The sequence below is a fragment of the Gymnodraco acuticeps genome, unplaced genomic scaffold, assembly GCF_902827175.1.
Source record: "Gymnodraco acuticeps unplaced genomic scaffold, fGymAcu1.1, whole genome shotgun sequence".
Taxonomy (NCBI): domain Eukaryota; kingdom Metazoa; phylum Chordata; class Actinopteri; order Perciformes; family Bathydraconidae; genus Gymnodraco; species Gymnodraco acuticeps.
The window spans coordinates 598,262-615,343 of record NW_022990165.1 but is presented as its reverse complement, the minus strand read 5'-3'; the positions used below and the strand labels follow the sequence as shown (position 1 = coordinate 615,343).

Sequence of the window (17,082 nt, the reverse complement as noted above, 5' to 3'; positions counted from 1 at the left end):
TATAAAAAAAATAAATATGGGCAAATGTTATAAAAAATAAATCAAAAATGTACACAACGAAAATTCAAATAAAGTAGACATGTTAATTTTATTCCAAAAGAATTTAACTTTTAAAACTGTCAATTTGTCAACATACAATCATAGAACAATATTGAATGTACTCGACACGTCCAACATTAAATAATAAAAAAATAACAGCCATGTTTTATGTACATTTGTTTCTGGAAGCTATGTACAGAAAAATAACAAAATCAACATTGTATTAGCAAAAATCGGCCAACACATACAGATTGAAGCTGCAGAAAGCCATTGCATCATATGTAGAGAGGTTTAGCTAACGCAGCCAGGGCAGAAATCACACACTGCGATTGGAGCTGAGATTACCTCAGAAAGGGCGGCATGTTTAAGAGCATACTATCGAACATCGCTATTACTACAGCTAGTAAGCTTAGTTATTGTCTAAAATGATTCCCTTAAATGCCAGACTACTGCTTCAAGAGACCAAGTGCATACACACAACTTGCCTAGTATTAACTGGATGGAAGCGTATTGTTAAGATTGTAAACACGAAAGATCAGTCATCAAACTGACGATGAGTGCAGCTCTCACTGAACAAGTGAGTAAGTCATGCTTTCAAGAACAACATTTTGTAGCCCGATGAGCAGAGACGGTTCTCCGTTCGAGGGGTGAAGCCATGCTACCATGTTTTATTAAAAACAGCTAAATAGAGTCCATGCAACTCACATAAAAAACAAATGTTAAAACAGGGAACAGAACTGTGGGTTTCACGTTAGTTCACCACCCCTGGAATTAACCGTGCCGTTGTTTTCAAAAAGCAAACCAGGAACACAGAACAATCAGTTAGTTGCTTTTTGTTGATATTTTTCTCATGTTGAATTGGCACTGCTATTTTTTTTATGTGAATCCATGCCGAGTGTTGCTCATATCTTCTGATATCACGCTAAACATTGATGAAATCTTATTTTAAGTTGTGTGTGAATAACGATATAGGCAATACACAGCACGATAGTCAGATTTTGACTTGTTTTCCACTTAAGCTTGGAGCATGTACCCAGGACAAAAAGCTGGAGCGAATGGCGTACAGCACAAGCTCTACTTTTGTCAAAATGGCAACAAGTGTTTTTTGTTTACCCCACATGAATACGCCCAAGATTAGAGTCCATTTAGCTGATTGTATAAAAAGTGACATATACTCCACTTTTACTCAAGTTTGGATGGCCCAGCTGCTACAAAATGTGTTTGATAAATGTGACAGAACATGCACATAACCTCCATTTCTTTTTAAGAATGCAAACTGGGATCTTTAACTGCTGCTAACACAGGGACTGTTATCTTGTGGCATCAGGGTGTATCTCCCTTTCAGAAGTGTAAATGATTAATATCAAGGACACCCAGTGACGCAGCAATTTACGGTCCTCGCATAGTTTTCTGCAGGAGATCAGCTGATCGGTGGTGACATTTTGAGACTTCAGACTGAAAGCAACAGCGGTGATACACAGCAACTGGTGACTTTTCTTATCCCCCCTCCAGGCAAGACAAACATAGCATCTTCTAATCTGGGCATGGAGCGGCATCTCTCCACTGTTAACACACAAACAACGGGGTTTCACTTCCGACAGGTCCGGTGAGGAGTGTGTTTTTTGGGCACCTCGATGCGACATCGGCTTCGATCATCCAGCCAAGGCAGCTCGAAGTTCCTGGAGGAAAAATCATTATTTTATTATACAGATTTATATATTTTTAGGAATAAAGCATTTCAGCATTAATACGATCAAATGTTCCTGAGGTATAACAGGCAGAATGTAAATGGTCTCTTTGGTTACTTTAACAGCTGTACAATATAACTTTATTAGCTCAGATCTTACATTGAAGCTTTAACCAAATATCTCAACTGCTTTCACCCACTGCCACCCCCCTCCTTCATTATTCCTACACAGATTCACTTTTGAAAACATACTTTAAAACTTCCTGCAGTGCAGATTCACTGAAGTAATCAGTAACTTCAGTGTGATCTGATCAGACAGTAAAACATAATAAAATGTGGGTCTGTGCCATGTGTCTTTCTTGTACTGCTTAAATGTTCTGAAACAAAATTAAAAAAACAGCACTTACTGTTGTGAGAGTTTGGGTAACGGACGGCCGAATGCAACCACAGGCAAGAAGGGAGTGATCACTATGGTTTCAACTGGCAAAAAAATAAAACAATCAAGTTAAAATCTCTTGAATCCATTCATGGAAATGTCATTACTGTTGCTAAATTGAATTGCAGTAAGTCAATAGATGTACCATCTTCAGTTTCAGGGTAGAAGGAGGAGAGCTCTGGCTCAGTCTCAGCGACGACTTTCTTCCTGTTCATGCGCTGCTGCAGACGCTGAAACACACGCTGCTCTCTGATTCGCTGGATATCCCACCTGAAAACACACAGGAAGAGTAAAGAATAAGTTAGAAATCTTGCATCCTATTGATAAAAACAGACGGCTGGAAACTTCAGTACTCCACAACATCAATCAGTCCTTCACAAGGCACTTCATCTCCACCTTCATGTATTTATACTAGGGCTGTCAAGTTAACGCGTTAATACAAAATGAACGCCACTAATTATTTTAACGCATGTGTATTTTTTTCCTCGGCCGCCCCGTAGTTTCAGAGCGCATCGAGTTTAAAATACCATCTACAAGCTGATGCTGACAGCCCCACTCCTGCTGCCCGCTTGTGGCAGACCACACTTCCACGCTCACCGGCAGGCACCGACTGGCTATTGGGAGGACCGGGAGGGTGTGTGTATGTGTGGCCCGAGCGAGAGAGAGACCTTACGTGCATTGTTGTTGTTAGCATCTGGTGCTAGCTAGCTGCACTAACGGATACAAGGAGCTGTTTAAATGAAAACAGAGGAGCGACATTTCGCCACAACTGCGCGGAGCACTTGACTTTATGCAGGAAGCCAGACAGTGGGACATTGTACGAAAAGTCAGCACACTCAGCACGGATAGTGCGCAACATGATTGCAACGTCCAGGCAGCTCCCGTTCGAGCATATGCCTTGAGTTGCACATAGCTCCAAAGAACACACACACACACACACTTTGTATTGTATTATTGTATGAGAGAGGTTCCAGGTTGAATTGAGGCGAATATTTGTAATGTTCAGAGGTTGTTGTTTAATATTCATGAGAATATTTGTCATCGTTCAAATGATAACATTAGCATAAAGCATATTTGTCCACTCATATGTTGATAAGAGTATTAAAAACTTGAAAAATATTCCTCTAAGGTACATTTAGAACAGATAAAAAATGTGCGATTAATCGCGATTAAATATTTTAATCGACTGACAGCCCTAATTTATACATTTCAATAACTTTTTATGAAGAATAAATCTTCATCTCAATCAAACTATAATTCCTGTAACTCGGATTGGATGGCCAGAAATAAAATACCAGTAGTTTATAATGAAGTATTTTGTTAGACAATTTAAAGCATTGGGGATTATTTTCCCACCTTTAAAATATGTGTTTGTTTCATATAACATTTGTTATACTTTTTTCATCCGATTAACATACTGTGATGACATAATGTCCCTGTTAGTATACTTAACAAAATAATAAATAGTGTTAATCTTATACAAATAAATGACAAATCAGTAATCTAAATTGTAATTTTCTCCTACTCCACATTTAATTATCTTCATTTTTCCAATGCTTGCCGTTATATTTTATTGTATCTTACTTTGTTTATGTTACTGTATGAACCCAAGCAACGTCCGTTCATGTGTAATTTATCTTGTCAATTAACCAGACTCAGATTCAAATAACTTAAGTGTTTGGTACCTTTTCCTCCGCTTCTCATCCAACTCCAGCTTTGCGTGGCGTTTCAAGAACACACTGTCGTCCATCGGCTGGATGGGAAGACAAAGTAATGCATGAGTTTATTGCATTTGGATTTAATGGGAGCAACTTTTCAAACTCTAAAAGTAGGAATTACTAAAAATGTGTCTCACCTCAGGAGGGATAAAGGAGGGATCATCTTCCAACGGCTCTATTGGATTTTCCCTCCAAGATGGAACTAGAAGGTAGAAAGACGGAGAGGATAGGAAGTTAGCCAGACATAGCTCATTTTTATTTATTTTGGAGCTGATGGATCAAAAGATGAGATATAGGTTACGCTTACAAACAATCAGCATATCATGTACTACATGAGGAGTCCACTCACTGGCCACCTCTTCTTCCTTTTTAGGGGAAGTCTCACGTAGAGGCGAGAGAGGAGGTTGGTTCCAGCAACAGAGGTACATCTCAGTAGTAGACATGAAGGGCAAGTCGTCAATCTCACAACTCAGCCCGGGCTCCTCTTTGCACGGGAGCATGGGGTCCCTTTCTGACCCTGACCTCAATGGAAAGGTCTTCTCTGGGGTTTCCTTGCTGCGCAGCTCTCTCTGATTGGGAGAGCCGGGCTGAATATCAGACTTGTGGGGGCTGAGTTTGGCGCTTTTGCCCCGGGATTTCTGCCCTTTTACATCTCCAAAGCAAGACTTCCTGTGTAGGCAAATAAAAAAACAACAGTTACTGCAATGTGACAGGAAATAAAAGTAATTCATTGCAACTACCTGTTTAGAATTCTGCACACACAAAGTTTGATCAGAATAATTAAGATTACAATATGGAATGGATTGCAGTAGATTTTAATGTCCCCTTTTCTTAATTAATTTATCTACTGTGGTTTTATGAAATATCACACCGCACACAAAAAAGCCCAGTGATGTCTGACAATATGTCATGATTATTCTGGACAAAAAATTGGGATATTATACAGATAATCATCAAAACATGCTCAACACTTTAATTGCATACAAGCATACTGAAATCCCTTTACCTTGTTACATTTTCACAATAAATATTTATACTGCATCACATGTAGGACACACCTTTTTTTGTCAAAATCCATTTAGTTCAAACCAAAAATCGAAATATCTTAAAATAGGAAATCATAAATACTTGCAAAAAATAAATCATAAAAATATAACATCTTCTTACATGATCATTCCTGTACTATTTCTTTCACTTTTCAAATTTAGAAAGCTTTTTCAAGTCACTCATGTGAGGATATCTCTCAAAATAACTCTTCTGTTATAAAGTCACTACTCACAAACTATTGCGTTTTTTAATCGTGATCAATGACATAACTGTCCCATCTCTACTTAATGCTATTTATTTACCTTTTTTGACCTTTGCCACCCCGACTAAAGGGGAGCTGATTGGTTGAGTTGCCCTGTTGACCCTCCTCTCCTTCCAGATCCCACACGTCCTCTTTGTCAGGGGTCCATGGCTCCAGGGGCTGGAAAAGGCGTTTATCTCTGGGCGGGTCCTTCTTTGTGAGCTGCAGACGACGCTCCATGCGCTCAATACGTGCAAGCAGCTGCAAACGAACAAGATACAACATTTTTTACTTTAAATCAGGGTTATCAAACTCAAGGCCCGGGGGCCAAATCCGGCCTGTGACTTCATTTTCTGCGGCCCCACAAGAGCTTGCAAAGAATATAATGGCGCGTTTCCACTGCAGGCCTCGCTCGGCCTCGCTCTGTTTGGTTAGGCCTTATTAGGCCTGGCTCACTTTAATGCTGCGCTTCCATTACAGTTTAGGAACTGATGCCACTACTCCGTGGCATCTGTGGCAAGTACTTCCAGCATATGCCAGATGCCACAACTTGCCAAGGCATCTGCCGCTGCTCAACGGGAGTTGCCACAAGACGCCAGAGTAAGAGAAGGTTTACGGTAGCTGCCACTCGCCTTCCGTGGCAAACGCTGCTATTTAAACCCGTATTTATCGTGTAAAATGTCGCTGTTTAGGCATGACTTTATCGAACTGATCTGTACACAGGACTGATGTGCGATCTCTATTTTTCAAAAAGATTATACATTATCATTTCTATTCAATTTTACTTGGAGCATGGTTTGCTAAAATAAACAAACGTGCTATATTTATGATGAAATATTGGCGAGTGAGGGTTGCAACGCCCTTGGCAATTGTCGCTTCTTGAGGGGAGTTTCCACTGCTTGCTACGATAAACCAGGTGTATGATGACTAGTAAAGACAAATAATTAACAAATAAATATCTGTATTGACACAGCAACGTGTACACTGGTGTTATTAGACTTGGCTACAGACTTAGGGCAGCTGTAACTGATTGCAGTTGCCACTGCTAGTGAGATGCTAAGGTTTACTTTATAAATTAGGCAAAGGACTTATATTTGCCCCATGCCTTCAGCAGCAGCAGGCCATTCACTTTGATTTTATCCCGTTATGAAATGTCATCATTTCGACAATAAATAAATGCTACATAAACGTTATCTTGCACGTTTTATCTAAACATCTCCGTTTCTAACTTTCAATATATTTTAAAATAGATCTCTCTCTCATCTGCGTGCGGGGCGGGGCCTCACAGACATGCTGCAGCGCTGTGCAGTGTGCACACAGTTCTGCTGGTAATGAATATTACATTTTGTGAGGAAACTTTTCCACCAATAATTCCAATAAGTAATCCAAAATGTATTCACTTCAGGTTTACGAAAGTAACTGTAATTAGATTAGTTGTTTTTCAAATGTAACGCCAGCTGGATACAGTTAGGCTACTTGACTTTTGTATTCTGATTACGTAACGCCGACGCCGTTACATGTATTTCGTTACAACCCAACCCTGTGTACAGATCATCAGTCCTGTGTACAGATCAGTTCGATAAAGCCTAAACAGCGACATTTTACACGATAAATACGGGTTTAAATAGCACACACATCTTGTGGCAACTCATCTTGCGGCAGATGCCTCGGCAAATTGTGGCATATGCCGGAAGTACTTGCCACAGATACCACAGAGTAGTGGCCTCTGTGGCAGATGCCGGAAGTACTTGCCACTGCCTGCAGATGCCACGCAGATGAGCTTGCTGTCTCTCCTTCATATCTGTTCAGAAACTAGACAAAAGTTAAACAAGTACAAACCACAGACTGCCTGTGTCATGGCGAATACAGTCGCTGGTTTATTTATGTCTGTATAGGCCGTTGTTGTGAGTGTGGACGGTTGGAGCATATATAACGTTAGCTTAGCCAAGCTCCATTTAGAAAACACGCATTTTAAAAGGGTTTTTCGCCTGCCGTCTGTCTGCAGACTTGTCAAAGCATTAATTCATGGTTTTTACTAACCGGTATCAGTATGTTGTTACTTCGGCATCATTTTTAAACGTGTATTACAATTAAATCACGGTCAAATATGTTCATCTTGTTGTAGTTGTAGCCCCCTTGCCAGCGATTCTCTCTCTAGTTTAGCATACTTACTCAGCCTGGTTGTTCCTGGCCCTAGAACCACGATTTTATGGGGCCAGAAAAACTGTGAATTAGGACCCGCTAGCCGGTACTAGGCCAAGTGGAAACGCAACCAAAAACTCGGCAAGCTAAAAGCGAGCTACCCGCTGCAGTGGAAACGCGGCATAATATGTTTATTATACGGTTACATGTCGATTTACAGAAGCACGTTGCCCATAAACTAAATTTCCCACAATGCATCTCAAATTTTACTTTTTTCTCAGAATTGTCCCTTTTTTACTTCAAAATATGCCTTTTTTCTTAGTATTTGCCTTTTTCTCAGAATTTGCCTTTTTTTCAAAAATCTCCAGCATTTGGCTTTTCTTTTTAAATCATTTTGTGACATTCTCACTGAAAATACTTGCAATTATTCGCCCTAGACTTCTTCTTTCAGACGTAGTCAATTGTGAAGTTATTACCCCATCCGAAAATAATCCAATGCAGAGGCAATAATGTAATATAATACGTTATTTTATATATATTAAATATTTATATATGTATTTTTATATAGTCTTAAAGTTACATCCGGCCCTTTGAATGCAACCATAATGTTAATGTGGCCCTCGATGACATGGAGTTTGACACCCCTGCTTTAAATGCTATCACATTATGGGAGACACCAATTTCTGTGAAAAAATGCTTAAACTCACCGTATCCTTTTCTGCTTTGATCTCATCTATCTCCTTGTCCTTGGACTGCAGCTGTTGTTGCTGTTGTTCAATGAGGTCCAGCTGGAGCAGGAGAATTTGCCGGAGGCAGTTGGCCTGTGTGTGGGGATTGGAAGGGGTCTTCCTGATATTCCTCCACTTGCCCTCAGCGGAGAGTTCAATGGATGCAGTGCCAAGGACTCCAGGGACCATCCCCTTCACACTGTCATCCGCACCTGCATCCTTAGGGTTATTGTTGAGAGCCATCTGAGGGTTATCCATATCGTCACCAGAGAGGGGTTTACCTTTCACTGGAGTTCCCTCACCCCCCATTTGTCTGACAGGGGACAAAACCCCCACAGTTTTATTGTCTCCTTGAACAACTTCTGCAACTGTGGCCGCGAGGGAAACTTTGCTTGTCATGTAACTCTGGTTTAATACATGGGATCTGCTCGGGATTTCGCCCCCGTGTGCGTTTTGAACATTTATAACAAAGTCGCAGCCTGGCTCCCTTTTGAGGGTCACGGGTCTCACGGTGGCGTTCCCGAAATGCGCCTTGTCAAAGTCAATGGTGTCAGCGTCCTGCTTGAATCCTGTGTTTGGAAACAGAGTGGACCTCAGAGTCATGGCGAACACAACGACTGTTCATCCTGCAGCGCCTCGGCGGTGCATTTCAACCTCGGCTGTCTCCCATGACAAGCTAGCATCTGCTGTCCTACAAAACAAAGAATATTTAAGACAGTTGTCGTGTCATTGATATCCGTTTAAGTGTGTGCGCTGAAATGGGCGTACATTATATGAATTTGCAAGTCATGCTTCAACAAACCGAAGATAATAAAGCATCAAGACGGTGCCTGATCCCTGGCATCCTTTTGCTAAAATCTGCTTGAATTTAAGCTAAGCTACGTTAGCATTGTAGTACAAATACACATACGCTTATTCAGACACAAAAATAGTCACGCCAGGAGGATTTAAAGCTGCGTTTGGGTTTCAGAACAAGTGCTTCACACAAGGACTCGGGAGTGGCTGTGTAGGACACTGGCAGAAGCCTGCTCCTCCATTTTGGTTCTCGTGAAAGCACGAAAAACAATAACAGCTAGCTAGCTAATGTTAGCCGGCTAGTTTAACCAACAAAAAGCGAGTCCGTAGCGAAGCGGGTAAATGGACCACGCTATTCAACACTCACAACCGGACATACGTGTTTTAAATAACACGTATTTATTGTGTTTTGAGCTTACCTCGACAGTTATTGAAGTCAACCTGCAGCAGCCTTCATGTTCCCTCCTTGACTTGTTTTAAAGCGCCGACCACTGCGCATGCGTAATGTGGTGGCTGGCCATTTCTTGTGTTTTGATGAGAAGCGCTCCAGCCCGCAGTAGGAGACACAAAACATAAGTAGGCTACATGTCACATACAACTTAAAAAAAGTTAAAGTTATTTTTAATACATCCAAAAGTAAATTAACTCAACCCCTTTTTATTATCATATGGCTAATGTTGGATACATTTCTATTTAATGTACCATTTGTAAACATAGACGAAGACAGGGATAATTCCTGACTTTTTATTGTGAAATATCCCATACATTTTGGACAGGTCTGTAGTGTAATTTTTTTGAGCCACTTGTTTTTCTTTACTCTTTTCACATTAGATGTCTTTTTTGTTACTATTTTTGCTTCAGATGAATATGCTCTTGAATATCTGATGACTCTACTTTAATACCACAGAATACATCAACAAAAAAGTGTTTTATGTTTTATGTAATAAGTTGTGTTCTATTGGTAAGTTAAATAAGAATGTGTGTTTAAAGAAAAGATGGCTCATAATAAGCTGTTGCATTAAAAGTAACCAGAGATCAATAAAACCAAGGTAATGCTCTTTTCAAAAAAGACACCAGAGCCTGTTGTAGATATTACGCAAGGAATAAAAATTGAAGTGGTTACCTGTCACAAATACCTTGGTATCTTGTCTCACTTTTAAACTTCATGTCAATAACCTGCTTAAAAAACTGAGGGTTAGACTAGGTTTCTTCTACAGGAACAAGTCCTGTTTCTCGCTTGAGGCCAGGAAAAGGCTAGTCACTGTGACCTTTTTACCTGTGCTGGACTATGGTGATCTGATTTATATGAATGCACCTGCCAATTGCCTGGTCAAGTTAGATGCTGCGTATCACAGCGCACTGAGATTTGTGACAAACTGTAAAGCATTAACCCATCACTGTACCCTGTATGCAAGGGCTGGTTTGCCTTAGCTAACTGTACGGAGGCTCAGTCACTGGTACATTTTTATATATAAAGCCATGTTAGGGAAACTTCCATCCTACATCTGCTCCCTGATCTCATGGTGAATTGTAAGTGGCTACTGCCTGAGATCGAATGCTGTGGTTTTATTAAATGTGCCAACTGCTAGGACTGTTTTAGGGAAGATAGCTTTTAGATGCGCAGCTCCTCTGTCTTGGAATAGTCTGCAATTGAAATGGAAACTGAGCAATCTGGTGCCACTAAATGTTTTTAAAGCTCGGTTGGATGCTACTCAATCGGAAGCTGTTGGTACCTGTTCATGTGGATAGTTATGTAAATTGTAAACCCTGTAATTATGCTGTAAAATGTCCTTTTTGTTGTTCTGTTTATGTTTTTATGTTTCATGTGGAACCTACTTGAGCAGGTCTCCCTTGAAAAAGAGATCAATGATCTCAATGGGATACACCTGGATAAATAAAGGTTTGAAATGAAATGAAATGAAATCCGTGTAACTTCTTTGGAGGAAAGTGGTTTTACTCGGAAAATTCTCTTTCTAGATAAGCTTGAGTCAAACATGCACACATTATGGCCCAGAGTCGGCATCTTTATCTTACCAACAAACCATTAGTGGTTCATACTGCTAAAGTTCATTAGTGTAATGGTCCATAATCCATAACTCAGCAACAACTCTTTAGGAGCATTTATCATTTCACTCCCTCCCACAATTAATACAATGCTGCTTATCAGTACACCTGTGTGTTTCATTAATGCTTTAATGTACTGGAACTAACATGTTTTTCCTCATGACACATGATCCAAAAACTGTAAAAAGGACCATTTTTTAAAGGCAACCCACCAGGGTACGTGAATTACTTATTTCCTGTTTTTAAAGATATTTAAAGGTAAGGACATTTATTTTAAAATGAATTTAATGTAGTTGTCCGCACACTTGATTTAAGCTATATATTTGATGTCTAGAACATTTGATGTTTACTGTTCTTCTCCCATTTTAGACTAATGTACTATGACATAATTATGGATCAGCTCTCATTCAATTAAAACCTTTCTGCCTTTAGCTTTAAGGTCATCATGAAGTTTGAACTTTTGGTCCTCTGGTTGCTCGGAGCGCTGCATGCAGATGCAAACACTCAACACAAAGAGATGGGGTTCGTCCAGTTTACTTAATTGATGTCTTCAAAAAGTAGGATTATACTGTTTTAAAAAGGAAAAACATTAGTTTTTTTTCTGAAAGATCTTTAGTGTATTTGTTCAGCACCTTGTGCTTGTGTTTTATAATAAATCTAACTTTATTTTCTCATAGGGTTCAACAAGGTGCAGAGATGCTGTTGAAAATAATCTTCTTCTGATGGCTTGATATCTTTAAATCTTGGTTGATGATTAGTTTGTAATCTTGTGTGTAGTGATAACTTAATTAACTTATATTAAAAAATTAGCACAAGGCAAAATAAAGTGAACTGAGGCTCAATATTAAGGAGCATATGATGGCTGAAATACTGAGCAGTGATGGAACGTTGCTTTTATTAAAATAGTTTACAATTTATATTTTTGATTCAGGCAGCCAACTCACATCGTAATTCTATGACTACATTCATGTATGACGTATAGGCCTAAGTGTTATTTACAGTAGTTATATGTTACCGGCACAATGGTTAGTTACTTAGTTAACATTTTTTTTTCTGTTTTAAATTAACTATCTATACAGTTTATCAAGTTCTTTAAGTGTGTTTCACTTTGAACATCTAAAACATTTGGATAGCAGTATAGAGAATACATCTTTGCTTTGACTTTAAATTATACAGAAGACCACATTCACCTTAAATATTGTACTTCAATACTGTTGTTATCTGAAATAAAATATTGTAATACTTATTCCACAACTACTTTAGTGAATATTCTGTTTTAAGCACTCAACATGCAGACATCCCTGTAGGGTGATAGATTTATTTTCTTTTTCACCCCTTGTATGTCTTAACCTTTATGAAGTGGTGTATTATGTTGTTATCAGTGTAGTTCCCGTACTGGCCTGCCGTATTCTCCGGAACACCAGGGGGCGATATGACATAAACAGAACTTACCGACGAGGAAGTGCTTTACTTCCTGGTCTTCCTTAATGGAAACAGTTTTTGCTAAAGTAGCTTGATAAATCACACATATCAATCTTCGTTTCACGGAAATTGTACTTTTACATCACTTTGAGTTTAGTTTTAAAGCAGACTGCTGATTTTAAAAGCCAATGTGGGCAAATAAGTGCGTATTTAGGGGAAATCTGCAGTGTCTGCAGTGCCAAAGCAAAACATATTCTTGCTGCTAACGTTAGCTTCAGTTCTCGACTAAGCTAACTATAACCTGTAAATTATCTTACTGCACATTATTTTGCGATAACACTCACTAGTTCAGATACCTTATTTAAAGTTTGGAGCACACATCAGCAGAATGCACCGAAGAGGAGTTGGTGCGGGAGCCATCGCCAAAAAGAAGCTCGCAGAGGTACGGTGACAGTTATTAACCATTTTGTATATTCCCATTAACTTGATTTGTGACAAGCATTTAAATAACTCACCTGTAATGAATGTTTCTATTCAGGCCAAATATAAAGAAAGAGGAAATGTTCTGGCTGAGGACCAAATTGTCCAGGTGAGTTGTGTCAACAGAATGTAATTTTGAGTGAATGTAAAAGCTGTATTGCTTTTATGCTACTTTAAACTCCTACTCCACTACATTCATTTGACATTATTAACTAGTTACAATGCAGTTTCAGACTATCAATGCAAATATAACGAAGTATCAGTCTACATGTAAGCTACCTAGGAGTGTATGAAGTAGTTGAAATGAGCTCCACCTTCACCAACTGTTATGTGAAAGTTATGGACACAATAAAGCATCAGTTGTAATAATCGATGTATAGTGTATATGCTATTCTGTAATGAACCATTCTTCATAATGTGTACTTTTAATTGCATATGTTGATGCAGATACTTTAAAACGTTACACAAGTAAGGTCATTTAGGTGAAACAGATAACATTTTTGAAGTGAGCTATTGAATACTTCTTCCACCACTGGATAATTGTTTGATATGCTTATTTTGTACATCTGAAAAATAACCATAATTGGTTACTAGCTGCTGGCCCTTAACACATACAACTAGACGTTTAAGTTGCTTTAGAAAAACAAAACATACTTGCCTGTATGTTGAGAATATTCCTAAATTAAAAACAACATTGTGTGCTTCATTAAACGATCAATCAAAAAACGTTTTATGAAATCACAAGCTTCCAGTTACAATCTAAACCTGCCATTTATTAATTTTGAATGCAGTTTTGTTTATTTGTATTTCCTTGTTCTGCATTTACTCACCTGTTTTTGTCTTCTAGATGTCAAAGCAGCTGGAGACCTTTAAGTCCAACCTGGAGGAGTTTGCCAGCAAGCACAAACAAGAAATCCGAAAGAACCCACAGTTCAGGGTTCAGTTTCAGGAGATGTGTGCCACCATTGGAGTCGACCCACTTGCCTGTGAGAAAAATGTGTCATTTATTCTTTGAAAATACAAGAGCCTGGTTAAATGTATTTAAATCCTATGTTATACATTTGTACATCTTTTCCCAGCTGGCAAAGGTTTTTGGTCTGAGATGCTCGGCGTAGGTGACTTCTATTATGAGCTCGGTGTACAGATTGTTGAAGTGTGCCTGGCCCTGAAACACAGAAATGGAGGTTTGTCATTTGGAACTAAGTAGTAATAATTTTTGTTTGACTGCTAACAAACAGACACACATTTCTGCAAAAAAACCAGTATCTAAATGTCAACACATATTATATACAGCGAATCCAGTATAGTAGAGATAATGTGATTTATTATCTTTCTGGCTTTTATATGTTCATTTAAAAAAGAAAAGTATTAAGCCATTTAATCCCCTCTATATGCATTACATTAATGCACACAATGTTCAAATACCGCTTACTGCACATATTCTTATTTCATATTTTATATTCTATAACTCATTGCATTCCATTCCGCTGTAAATTACTGCTTTATTTTATTGCTATTTAACTATATTTTATTACAGTGTCCTTAAAGATGTTTTGTTTTATATGGAGATTCTTTGTTTTATATTTTATGTATGCACCACGACATCAAGTCAAATTCCTCGTATGTGTGAACCTACCTGGCAATAAACACGTTTCTGATTCTGATTTATATAAAATAATTGTAAAATGATATTTGTTTATTTACAGCTTTACCCGGGTGATATGCAAAAAACAGGGTTGTATTTTGAGATTGGAGCAGTATAAAAAATAAGCAAATACAAAAAAAAAGTTAATAAAAACTATTTTTTGACAAATTGAAATTACATACTAGATACAAATACATTTTAAACCTCAGAACACAAACATGATTTATATAAGGCGGTCCAGAAACATTGATTTTGTTGACATTTCTATTTTCTTTTAGGGCTTATTACTTTGGATGAACTCCATCAGAGAGTACTGAAAGGAAGAGGTAAATACGCCCAGGATGTGAGCCAGTAAGTGTCACTCGTTAAGTATTTAGTAACTCAAGACATCTTATGCCTGTCCTAAATTGTATGATTAATACAATTAAACATTTGCCACTCAGAGATGACTTGATGAGGGCCATAAAGAAACTGAAGGTGATGGGGAACGGCTTCGGGATGATTCCTGTTGGAGGGTCTTATTTGGTCCAGTCGGTCCCAGCAGAGCTCAACATGGACCACACTGTCGTCCTGCAGCTGGCCGAGGTAAGGCAAAGATCCTGGGTTAAAAATAACAGTTGATATAACTTCCTTTCTACAACAAATTGAAATAGCCTTTGCTTTAACTGTTACTTTATCACTTCAGTAAAAAGTCACATTTTTGGTCCAAAATCCAACAAGTTCAAATTGAATGCTTTGTCAATAACATTAAGACTGCAGCAACACTGGGAGAAATAAACAGAGAAATATGAAATGTGCATCTTGTTGTGCCTTCCAAGAGCACTGTCAAATATTTGTAATTTAAGCATCCTCTCTTATACTCACAGAACATAAAGATATGAGAGTTTCCTCATGTCAGATCAGTTTATAAAACGGTGTTTTCCTCGCCATGTTGTGGGGAAGAAGAGGGTCAAAAGAACAAGTTTTAAAGTCTACCACTTGATGTCCCTATTTGCCAACTCACCACTGTTCTCCACCTGTATGGAGATCCAGATGTTGTGAATTATAATATCATCGTTTTATAACTTAAGGGTCTTAATAGCTCTAAGTTTGTTTGAATTCATTAATAAAGTGCAACAAAGTTTTACATCCAACACATTTAGTTTAACATTTATATTGAGATTAAAAAAAGTAAATGTTTTTAATCAGAACCAAACATTCTTGTTTATATGCAATGAAAAAGTAAATGGGGAAAACACTTTGTTCTAGTCCACTGAAAACATACTAATCGATATTCAGTTTGGATCTTTCTACCACAAGATTTGATTACATTCTACATTATAGCTTGACAGATCCTTAAGCTTGTTATTAAATATGTATCACTTTTTTCTATGGCTTTCTTTCACTGTTAAAGAAGGAAGAAAATAAAACATCTAGATGAGGGGACTCTAACGTAAATTAGTATGTTCCTAATATTTGTATTAGAGCACTTCTGGTGGAAATACAATGGCGAGGTAATAAAAACATAGCATAATGGTCTGGGCTTTCCCCTCCTTCTCATGCATCAGGTGCCACATACAACGTGGGCTTCTCAGCTCTACCCGGAATGGTGCTGCCTTGTTTGAATAAAGCATGTAGATAAGCAAACCACTATGTAGCCAACAACGTTAGAGACTTTTTATGATGAATTTTTTGTTATCTTCTTTCATTTGTAGAAAAAGGGCTACGTCACAGTGAGTGAAATCAAGGAAAGTCTAAAATGGGAGAAGGAACGGGCTTGTCACGTTCTGGTGAGTGCACATCAATGTATTTCAGGCAGCTGTATGCCAATAAGACTCTCACTCCTGTGTTGAAAAGAGTTATTCAGAAAATGTCCTTTCTCTTGCATGCAGTAGATTTGACTCTTAGTTAGATGTTTGTATCTGTGTTAGCGCTTCTTCTTTGCCAGGTGTGGCACAGTTAGATGCTACAGTAAACAGCATGATTAACAGGTGTGCCTAAGGCTGGTCACAGTTAAAGCCCTCTATATAATGTGCTGTTATATCTTTAAATAAAAACATTTATCAGGCTCATACCTGTCGGATAAGTGGGAATTCTTGGAAAAGAATAATACAAAAATAAATATGCTTTGTGTGTGTATAAAAAAAGACTTATCTTTTTAAAACATTGTAAAACTAAAGTGTGCATCTTATGTTTTTCACTGGAACACTATTGACCTCCACTCTTTATATTTCCAGGATCACCTGCTGAAGGAAGGCTTAGCCTGGTTGGACTCTCAGGCCTCTGGAGAAGCTCAGTACTGGCTGCCAGCTCTCTTCTCCGAAATCATCTCCCGTGATGTCACGCCAGAGGAGGCCAATCAGATGACGCCTTGAGAAATGACCGCCAGCTGGTGGACAGCTTCAGAGACATGTTGGTAAACAAAATGTGCCTGGTGGGGGAGGCTCATGTGATGAAGTTGGCTGGGCGAAGATCAATTTCTGGACAAGAGGGGCGCTCTTTAACTTCTATGCAACGAATGCATTCACTTTATAAGACACTGCTGCATTGAAACTTCAGTGTTGCTAGTGTCATGGTTTATGGACGGTTACGGATCAATGTGCAGAACATGTCATTGTTTCTTGGGTTTGTATAAAGAACAACTTTTAAAAACCAGATG

At 38.6% G+C, this 17,082-nt stretch overlaps 2 protein-coding genes across 2 annotated transcripts; one reads left to right on the top strand and one right to left on the bottom strand.

Moving 5' to 3' along the window:
* Window positions 1-69: 69 nt before the first annotated feature.
* On the bottom strand, window positions 70-9,360 carry msl1b (MSL complex subunit 1b). Its single transcript, XM_034217582.1, has 9 exons — window positions 9,253-9,360; window positions 8,018-8,729; window positions 5,230-5,429; window positions 4,188-4,549; window positions 4,018-4,082; window positions 3,848-3,915; window positions 2,308-2,432; window positions 2,134-2,206; window positions 70-1,718 (listed from the first exon to the last, which is right to left on the bottom strand). The coding sequence occupies exons 2-9, from the start codon at window positions 8,639-8,641 to the stop codon at window positions 1,628-1,630; spliced, it is 1,608 nt and encodes a 535-aa protein (XP_034073473.1). The 5' UTR covers window positions 8,642-8,729; window positions 9,253-9,360; the 3' UTR covers window positions 70-1,627.
* A 2,990-nt stretch (window positions 9,361-12,350) lies between these two features.
* Window positions 12,351-17,078, top strand: snf8 (SNF8 subunit of ESCRT-II). The gene is made up of 8 exons (XM_034217595.1): window positions 12,351-12,761; window positions 12,858-12,908; window positions 13,647-13,785; window positions 13,879-13,983; window positions 14,723-14,795; window positions 14,888-15,029; window positions 16,139-16,213; window positions 16,661-17,078. The coding sequence occupies exons 1-8, from the start codon at window positions 12,708-12,710 to the stop codon at window positions 16,796-16,798; spliced, it is 777 nt and encodes a 258-aa protein (XP_034073486.1). The 5' UTR covers window positions 12,351-12,707; the 3' UTR covers window positions 16,799-17,078.
* Window positions 17,079-17,082: the final 4 nt, after the last annotated feature.